Source organism: Phoca vitulina, unplaced genomic scaffold (genome assembly GCF_004348235.1).
Source record: "Phoca vitulina isolate PV1807 unplaced genomic scaffold, GSC_HSeal_1.0 scaffold5, whole genome shotgun sequence".
NCBI classification, from domain to species: domain Eukaryota; kingdom Metazoa; phylum Chordata; class Mammalia; order Carnivora; family Phocidae; genus Phoca; species Phoca vitulina.
Window position 1 is genome coordinate 60968592 of NW_022589708.1, and position 9652 is coordinate 60978243.

A 9652-nucleotide genomic window follows, 5' to 3' on the forward strand; every position below is an offset into this window, starting at 1 on the left:
CCAACCTGATGCCCTGAGGGGGGTATGAGGAGTTGTTACCAAGCAGAACCTGATCCTGTCAGAGAGGCCCATCTTGTCCAATGGGACACGATTGCACCCACCTTCTCACTGTGCCACGTCTCTAGAACCCTGCTGGATCCTTCCAACCGTGACCTGTTTCCTGTCAGAAGCTCGGCCAGCCGCCCAGGCATGCCTCCCTGACCACTAGGAAAACAGCAATTCTCAACTAAGAGTCTGCATCAGAACCATCCCTGGAATTCAACGAACACTCCAGATATACTGAATCTGCATGGCCTGAGTAGAGCCCAGCAGTATTTTTGAAGCCCTGCCCCAGGTGATTTTGATGAGCAGCTTGCCACAAGTTGGCCTCACAATTCCATGGATGCCAGAGAAGACATGTCATATATTTAAGAAGGGACTCGAGTCTAGAATATATAGAGAATTCTTAAAAATCGACAATAAAAGGACAAAATAACACAACTTAAAAAAAAATAATTTGAAATAGATATTTCTCTCTGAAGATGATACACAAACGGTAAATAAGCATATGAAAAGATACTCAACACTGTTAGTCATTTGGGAAGTACACATCAAAACCACAATGAGATACAACTTCACACTCAAACTAAAATAAAAAAGACAATAATAAGTGTTGACAAGGATATGGAAAAATTGGAAACTTCATGCATTGCTGATGGGATTATAAAATGATATAGTCCACGTGTCAGTTCCTCAAAATGTTAAGAGTTACCGTATCAGCCTACTCCTACATGTCTACCCAGCAAAATAAAGTATATGTCCCCACGAAGACTTGTTTGAAAATGCTTATAGCAGCATTATTTGTAATAGCCAAAAAGTAGGAACAACCCAAATATCCATCAAGTGATGAATGGACAAACAAAATGCAGCATATCCTTAAAATGGAATAGCATCAGCAATAAAAAAGAATGGAGTACCGCTACAACATTCCATAACATGGATGAAATCATAAAACATGATGCTAAGTCAAAGAAGCCAGACACAAAAGTCCATGTATCGTATGATTACACTTACAGGAAATACCCAGAATAGGTAAGTCCATAACTGACAAAAAGTAGATTCATGGTTCCTACAGGAGAATAGGATGTGGCTCCTAATGACTACCAGGGTTTTGTTTTGTTTTGTTTTGTTTTGAAGGGGTAGGGCTGAAAATGCTCTAAAATTCAAAAGTGGTGATGGTCGCACAACTCTATGAATCTACCAAGCACCACTGAATTATAAACTTTAAAGGGATGAATTTTATGGCACAGGAATTATATCTCAATAAAGTTGTTATAAAGAAAAGGGACAGCTCTCCTTCAAGAAAGGGACAGCTGCTGTGAGCCAACACTCACAGAAGCTGGGGGATGAGGGGCGTAAAGGGCACCTGGGCAGGGCGCCAATTGCATCCACCGTGGGTGTTGATTATAAACGAAGCAGGCTTTTGACAGCTCTGCGTGTGCACACACACGCTCACGAGTATGGAAGTACTTTACATGCCGTTTGTGGGTACCCTCTCCTCAGTTTGGGTCACCAAGAGGCACACAACCAGAATTGCATTCATGAAGAGTGTCAGCAGAAATGGAGCAGTGGGGAGCAGCAAGGTGATCTGGAGGCTCTTTATTTATTACTAACTAGGTCCTATAAGGTGCTTGCAAATAAATAAAGTGCATACAGAGATGATCAATACTACCTAACTATAGTGCTTTCCTCTCGTTACTATTCAAGTCTTGCTTCCCGGTGTGACACTTGGTGAATCATTCCTAAGTGTGCTATGGAAGGTTGTGAGGGGAGGTCCAGGGAGCAGGAGGGGGAGGGGAGAGACTCTACATCATGGCTGACAATGCCTCAGTTGTCGTGTCAGGCTCTGGGTGCTCTCTCCACCGGACAGATCAGGAAGGTCACCAAGTAGAGGGCAAACTGCCTTCTAGCTATCCCACCCCTATACCAGGACACTCTTCATCCCAGTCCCCCGGTGTGGAAGCAGGAGGCCCTGGGCATCTCACTGAGTCAAATGCTAAGTTAATACACCCAAAAGTCTCAATTTCTGGGGGACCAGAGGAGGAAGCAATGATCAAGCTCTACTACTGGTAACTGAAAAATGGAAAAGACAAAGCAGTGTGTGTGTGTGTGTGTGTGTGTAGAAAATAGGACCTGGTCACCAGAGGCTCAGATGCCAATAGCGCCTAATAAAATTGTGTCCACACTGGACAAAGTGAACTCCAGCCCAGGACGGAATGTCTGTGCTCTTGGCTGCTGGAAATTTAGGGGTGCTCTGAACAGCTGCTTCCCAGTCGCCACCTCCACCATCATGGACTTCAAGGCTGCTAGTTGGCTGGCTTACAAAGGTAACGACAGCAATGGTGACGATGGGGATGATGAGGACAATGATGTTGTTGAGGAGCCCATGTACGGTTTTAGCGCTGCTTACTTTACAGTTAAGAAATACACGATGGACTTCCGGCCTCCCTCTAGCTGGCATCTTGCGTCCCCGCGTGTGTGCTCCTAATCTCAGCTGGTCCGCCTGAGACCCCCTGAGCGCCAACCCTATTCCCCCGCGCGGTCCCATTTCCGCTCCAACAAGATGAAAGAAACTATCATGAACCAGGAGAACCTCACCAAACTGCAAGCACAAGTGCGCATTGGTGGGAAAGGAACTGCTCGCCGAAAGAAGAAGGTGGTTCATAGGACGGCTACAGCAGATGATAAAAAACTTCAGTTCTCCTTAAAGAAGTTAGGGGTAAACAATATCTCTGGTATTGAGGAAGTGAATATGTTCACAAACCAAGGAACAGTGATCCACTTTAACAACCCCAAAGTTCAGGCATCACTGGCAGCAAACACTTTCACCATTACAGGCCATGCTGAGACAAAGCAGCTGACAGAAATGTTACCCAGTATCTTAAACCAACTTGGTGCAGACAGTCTGACTAGTTTAAGAAGACTGGCTGAAGCTCTGCCCAAACAATCTGTGGATGGAAAAGCACCACTTGCTACTGGAGAGGATGATGATGATGAAGTTCCAGATCTTGTGGAGAATTTTGATGAAGCTTCCAAGAATGAAGCAAACTGAATTGAGTCAACTTCTGAAGAACATAAAACTTGAAGAAGTTACTGGGAGCTGCTATTTTATATTATGACTGCTTTTTAAAATTTTGTTCGTGGATCTGATAAAATCTAGATCTCTAATATTTTTAAGCCCAAGCCCCTTGGACACTGCAGCTCTTTTCAGTTTTTGCTTATACACAATTCATTCTTTGCAGCTAGTTAAGCTGAAGAAGCCTGGGAATAAAGTTTGAAACAAGGTTAATAAAGTTCTTTGCCTAGGAAAAAAAAAGAAATACACGATGGCAGGAAGTGAATTCAGGTGGCGTCAGGCCCCAGGCAATTGACTGATGACTGCTTGTGGGCTAGCTTATATGCAATATTTATGACAACTGTGAGGTCAGTGCTGTTGTCAGTGACAGTGAGGATGATGGAGAATAACAGGGAGATCTGGGAAAATATCACCTGGCCTTCAATAGCTAATGGACACTAATGAATAGTGGTAATGGACAATTTTCCCCAGGCTTGATTAGGAATTGCTAATATGAGCATGGAAAAAAGGAGGCTCGAGATCAGAAGAGATAAAACAAGCATGGCCCACTTTCAAGGTATTGTGAAAAGTGCTGATGGCTTGGGGATACTCTTGGACTTCATTTGCTAGGTGAAGGGCACCTCGTCACCATGAGGGGATGGGAGGGGAGGCCGAGGGAGCCTCTTAACCTCATCACCATGGACACCATGGACTGAATGATTTTTTTTAGGCTTTTCTTTTTTTTTAAGTTTATTTATTTATTTAAGCAATCTCTACACCTAATGTGGGGCTCGAATTCATGACCCCGAGATCAAGAGCTGCAGGCTCCTCCAACTGAGCCAGCCAGGCTCCTCTGGATAATTCTTTATTGTGGGGCCTTTCTGTGCACCGTAAGATGAGAAGCAGAATCCCTGACCTTTATTCCCTTGATGCCAATAGCACTTCCAGCAGCTACAAGAAGAAACGTCCCCAGACACTGCCAAATGTCCCCTGGGGGAGGTCAAAGTCACTGGTGGTTGAGAACCCTCTGGGGAAAAACAGACACTGCAAAGCAGTGTTGGTCCCAGGCTGACTTTTGTAGGTGGCTTGTACAGGAAGGAAGAGACTGTCCTTCTCTGGAGAAAAGAGCCATCAGCAGGAGCGGGCCCAGGAAGCAGGACTTCAGGAACAACAGCCGGGGAGGTGCATGATTTTGGAGCAGTCCCAGCACCTGTGGCCTGGACCTGCACCGCACCCTGCCCCTCGTCAGGGAGATGCCCTTACATCTCGGGACCCTCTTGTTTGGACAGCATCTTTTTCAGGATGTTGTAAGGGAAACCCGGATGCCTCATTAGCAGCTCTCCAAAATCTTTTTCTGGCAGGTGAGTTACCTCTGTTCATAAAGGAAGCGCCTCGAGAGCAGAGGCAAAGGGGCGAATCCGAACAGCTGAGTCAGCCTCGGAGCAGGAAATGGAATCCTGACGTGTGGCCTCTGCTCTGGACTCCCCTGGGTCTCTGTAGGGATTGTAGAAGCCTCCGAGTAACAGGAAACGCAGAAAGACTGCACTCTGGTTTCCAGAGAAACGGGACCTAACTCTGAGAGATTCTGCCTTCGTTATCCTCCGCGAATGCCCTTGGGTGTCTGGGGAGAGTGGTCCATGGTGCTATGCTGGGTACTGACTTAGCAATGACTCAGTCTTCTTTACCTCGAGACAGATTGACAGGGGCAGCTTCTCTTGTTGGGATTCTGAAGCAAACAGGTGGGTGTCCAGCTCAGACTCTTAGAAGCAGAACAAATGACTCACTCTCTCACTGAATCCCATCACTGTGCTATGGAGGCGACCTGGGGGTCCAGAGTTGAGAGGCTGTTTGGCTTTCCACAGGCTTGTTCTTAGGGACTGAGATCTGCTCCCAGCAAATGGAGGGCCCCGCTGGGGTCTTTGGAGCAAGAGCTGGGTGGAGCAGGGGAAGGGCTGGGCTGTCTCTAGGGGTGTCCGAGCGGTACTCCCCTGGCTATGGGTAACTCCTCACAACACTAAGGGGACTGATTCAAAGGCAGAAATCATCTAATGAGAACAGCCGGAGAGAAGAGCTTTAACAGGAGGCAGAAGTCACTCCCTGAAGCACCCATATTAACAAAGTGGGAGAGCATTTGCAGGGCTCCATTAGCTTCACCCATGGGTCCAGGACACCTCCTGAGGCCCAAGCCAATGTAGACACCCGGGGAGTCCCGGAGACCACCAGAGCCGCAGGGTCCTCACTCGAAAAAGCAGGATGCGTCCTCCATGAGGCTGTGAGAACACACAAGAGAACATACGAGAAAGTGCTCCATGGGCCTAACGTGTGAGATGAAAGGTGGCTCTTACTGGCCCCAACCCCACATGCTTCACAAATAGCATGTCGACAATAAAGCATCTGTGCTCCTGTGGGGGAAGTTACGGGTGACTTTAACTCCTGATGGGAATATAATACGAGAGAGCCTGACCCTAAGGCCTTCAAACAGTCAGCAAACAGCCCTGGGCTCCCTGCCAGAGCAGGTAGGCTCTTCCCCGGGATTCCAGGCCTTGAGGCCGTTTGAGGGATAGCAGCTCAGAGCCTCAACAACCCTCCCGGAAAAGTAGAAAAGGGCCCTGGGGACTCCAGGGCAAACACCCAACTGACCCTGGCGGCTGGGACCAATGGGGGGAGGGAAGTCACACGCTGTCCACACTCAGGTAAAGACAGAGGAGCTGGAACTCCACATCTTTCTGTCCTTCCTGCCAGAAGGCCTTAGCAGCATTCTAGAAGCACACCCGTGGCGGATTGTTTGACAAGATGGCGACAACGGCTATCATCCTGGCACGGTAAGGGTTCCTCTCCTCTCAGCAAGAGCATGAATCTGGAGCAGCTCTGAGATTCTTTGACCACGTGGACGTGATGTTGCATACCTTCCAAGCTGAGGCCTGAAGAGGCCTTGGGGCTTCTGCTCCTCCCTTGAATGCCCTGGCCATCATTTCAGGAAGCCCACGCGAGAGCTCTTACTGAGAGACCATGTGGAGAGAGGCCTGGAGACCTGTGGGAACCATGTCTTTTGTTTTCTGTGCTCTGCCGCGTTGACATCTGGGCTTGCTGACCCCGAGGGACTGCCCCTCCCAGGGCCAGCCAATTCCTAGAGATAGTAAGCAGCTTTCCCATGAACATGCTTTTCATACACAAAACAAACCAATCCAGGGCCCACACTCCAAGTATCTCTTTTATTGGGCTTTCAGGCTCTGGGCTCCTATCCACCTGCCTGAAATATGCCAAACTACTAGGGACAGCCCCTGCGCTCCAGAGCCTGCTGAAATTACTCCAACTGGCCAATCCTAAATCTCCTTGCCCTGCCTCACCTATTCCTTCCCACGGAACCACAGTGAAGGCTCTTGCCCACATTTTCCCTTCACTTCCTCTGCCTCCTGCCTTGACCCTGGTGCTTCCCCATTGGCCCTGCGTGGCCTGGCGTGCTTTCTCCTCCAGGGATTTGTGATTATAACAAGCTCTCTTTTTGACGGCATCATCTCCTGATCTGTTGGCCTCCCCATGCCTGAGTAACAATAGAACCTATATTTTAGAACAGTACTGCATGAGGAAGAAGGGCCCAGATGACACAGCATCTCAGCTGCATCCATCCCCAGATGGAACCCCCTAGCTGAACACAGCCCCACGAGTGAGCCCAGACAAGACAGGAGGACCTCCCAGCAAATGGAATCATGAGGAATAATAAATCGTTATTTTAGGTCAGTAAGTTTTGAGGTCATTTGTGAAGTAACAATAGCTAACCAGAGCACCCACTACCTTATCACTTTGGTGTTCCAGTGTTTGTGGTCTGAAATTATTGATTGGGAGGCTTGACTGAGATTACTCTTCATGGCACATCCTGGTAGGTAGTTTCATAAATAAAATTCAAGTTTTCTCATTGACCTGTGCTTTATGGAAGCGCTGTTTACTTAGCCCCTCCCAAATGAGACAGACTATGCTTTCCAGACTCAACGCCTCCAGGAAAGGGCAGACTGGCTCACCTCTGTCTGCCATGATCCTCAGCGATCCCATGTGCAACTGAAACACACTAACCCTATCCCCAGGAGAAGCCCCAAGGCACTTAGGGGATGCTGGCACACAGAGAGAATGTCTCTCACCTGGCCACCTGGGCTCACCTGCTTGGGTGCCATTTCCGAGATAGCCAGCGCACCTCCCTGAATGTACACAGTGCAGCGCCCTGCACGGACTTGTCATCTCCCTGTGTGCCTATGTCCTCCCATCACCCAGGGGGCTCACTCCCTCAGGGTAAGGACCAAACCGCCTAGCAAAATGTCCACCATGTACAGAATGTTCTAGAAATATTTTTGTCTAATCAGTTTCTGTAGACTCCTGACTTTTTTTTTGCTAGGCACCAGTACACAGCTCTGAAGATGGGCCTGCGCTGACCTGACAGTGGACAAGCTATTAAACGTAAGTCACATCATGCCGCTCCTCTGGCCAGACCTCCACTGGCTCCTCACTTTGCTCAGACGTAGAGCCCCCGAGGCACCCCACTGCCAGTGCCCCTCTCCTCCTCTCCTACCACACACTCACTCCAGGCCACCTTGCCTCTCCCTGGGCACCGAAAGCCCACTGCTCCCTGGGCTTCTGCACTTTAGTATTTCCTCTGCCTGGGACCCGCTTACTTTGGGGATCCACATGGTTTACACCCGTGAGTGTTTGCTCAAATGTCACCTGCCAGTGTGTCCCCCCGTCCCCACTTCAGCCCTACACTGGCTCGTTTCCTTCGCCTTCCTCCATCACCATCCGGCATACCCTAGATGTAACTGTCTGTTGATTGCTACCCTCTCCCCATATTACATAAGGGTCCAGAAGGGCACTGACCCAGTGGTATTCACCGCTTGTTCTCCTAGCGCCTAGAACAAGGCATGTAACAAGTATTCGGTTAATAGGAAATGACTGAATAAATGCATGGAATGCAGAGTTCCTGCGGCCTGGGTTTGCGGGCTTTGCCTTCACGTTGCAGCCTAGGACCGCTCTGCAAACAGCATTCTCTGTCTCACGTGGAAGCAGCAGCCTCAGCTGTCACCCATGCCCTTCGAGCTGCAAGGCCAGCGCGTCCTAGGCATCCTGGACAGAGCCCCCGGCCACCGTGCATTCACAGAGAGGGGTTCTCACTAAAGACCCTGGGGAGATTAGAGAGACGGTTTCCGGGGTGCATCATTCAGCCAGACTTTTTAAAATCTCCCTTTAAATATCTTTGTTCTTTCCCCAAAGTTTCTTTCTAGGCAGCCCCCACTGATTTATCCAGGTCCCCTCCAGGGAGCCTCATCTGTCCCCCTCCCACACGGAGCAGGTGCCATCCCACACACCCCAGACCCTGGGCTTCTCCCGGGAGTGGCACTGAGTGTGCTCTCTGCGTGTCTGCCTCCCACACTGGCTCAGAGGCAACTGGAGGGCAAGAGCAGTATCCCCCGTGCCCAGTGCCGTCCCAGCACACAGCTAACGTGTTATACATGCTCACTAGGCGGATGACTGAATACGTGCACGGAAGAGGCAGAAGAACTGCTTTGGAATCTATAAAGTACACGGATGGAAATGATTAGGAGAAAGGACTTCAGAGTTCTGAAATTCATCCCCTGGGCCCAGAGTGCTGTCTGGCATCCAGTACTAACAGGTGGCCATTAGACAAAGTTTTCCGAGGAAAAACATTCCACGGCTTTTTCTCTTCCTCTTTCTGGGCACAAAGCCTGTTGATTCAGACACCAAATTAAGAACCAGAGAAGGCAAACTGCATCCCCAGGGCTCAGTCTACGCTGTTGTTGTCCTGAAGCTAATGTTCCACATGGAGTGTGGTTGAAGTCATCTTCCGCTCCACTCTTGGAACCCTCTCTTCCCCCCCAGAGGCGGGACAATCTATTGCAATATATATATAAAATGAGATACATAAAATCCTAAACAAATAACCAAGAAGCTAAGTGAGGAGGTTTGCTTTTACCTGTGACATTTTGAAATTTAGCAAAGGGTTTGAAAAAAATTGTAGTGGCACCAAAGAACTAGGAGGGGTGGTCCTAAAGGGGCAATTCAGCAGAATGCATCTCCTGGAATGACTGTAATTATACTGTCTGCCTGCTCGCCATGCCAGGGACAGCGTGTGCTCAGCGAGCTGTTCCCTGGTGAGCAGGACCTGCGCTCCTCTTTCTCTGGATTTGCAGCTGCATTGCAGGGGCAGTTTAAAAAGTAACCCAAATCCAGGCCAGGCTGCCTGGGGATGTGGAAGTCGGACCTTCTGGGCTACAGAGCCTGAGGCAAGACCACCCTGAGTCTGCAGCCATTATGGTGCACGTCCTTCTCGGGGATGCTAATGAACAGAAGCCTCCAGAGGATAGGGACAGCCCGGGAATGCAGCCTGCCCCCATCTGTTGGCATTTTCTCCTGGAAACTGTATCCACAGGACAAATGTCTGAAGTCTCTGAAAATAATATTGCTTCACGTGTTCTAAAGACGACACATAAGATCACTGCAGTGTTTGTCATCAGGCGGGCCTGCGGTAAATTAGGCAGCATGGCTGGGGGTTTTGGT

The 9652-nt window shown here is 49.1% G+C and overlaps 1 protein-coding gene across 1 annotated transcript; it reads left to right on the forward strand.

Annotated features, from left to right (window-relative positions):
* The first annotated feature begins 2503 nt into the window (after window positions 1-2503).
* Window positions 2504-3341, forward strand: LOC116631335 (transcription factor BTF3-like). Its single transcript, XM_032402492.1, has one exon. The coding sequence runs from the start codon at window positions 2603-2605 to the stop codon at window positions 3089-3091; it is 489 nt and encodes a 162-aa protein (XP_032258383.1). The 5' UTR covers window positions 2504-2602; the 3' UTR covers window positions 3092-3341.
* The last annotated feature ends 6311 nt before the right edge of the window (window positions 3342-9652 follow it).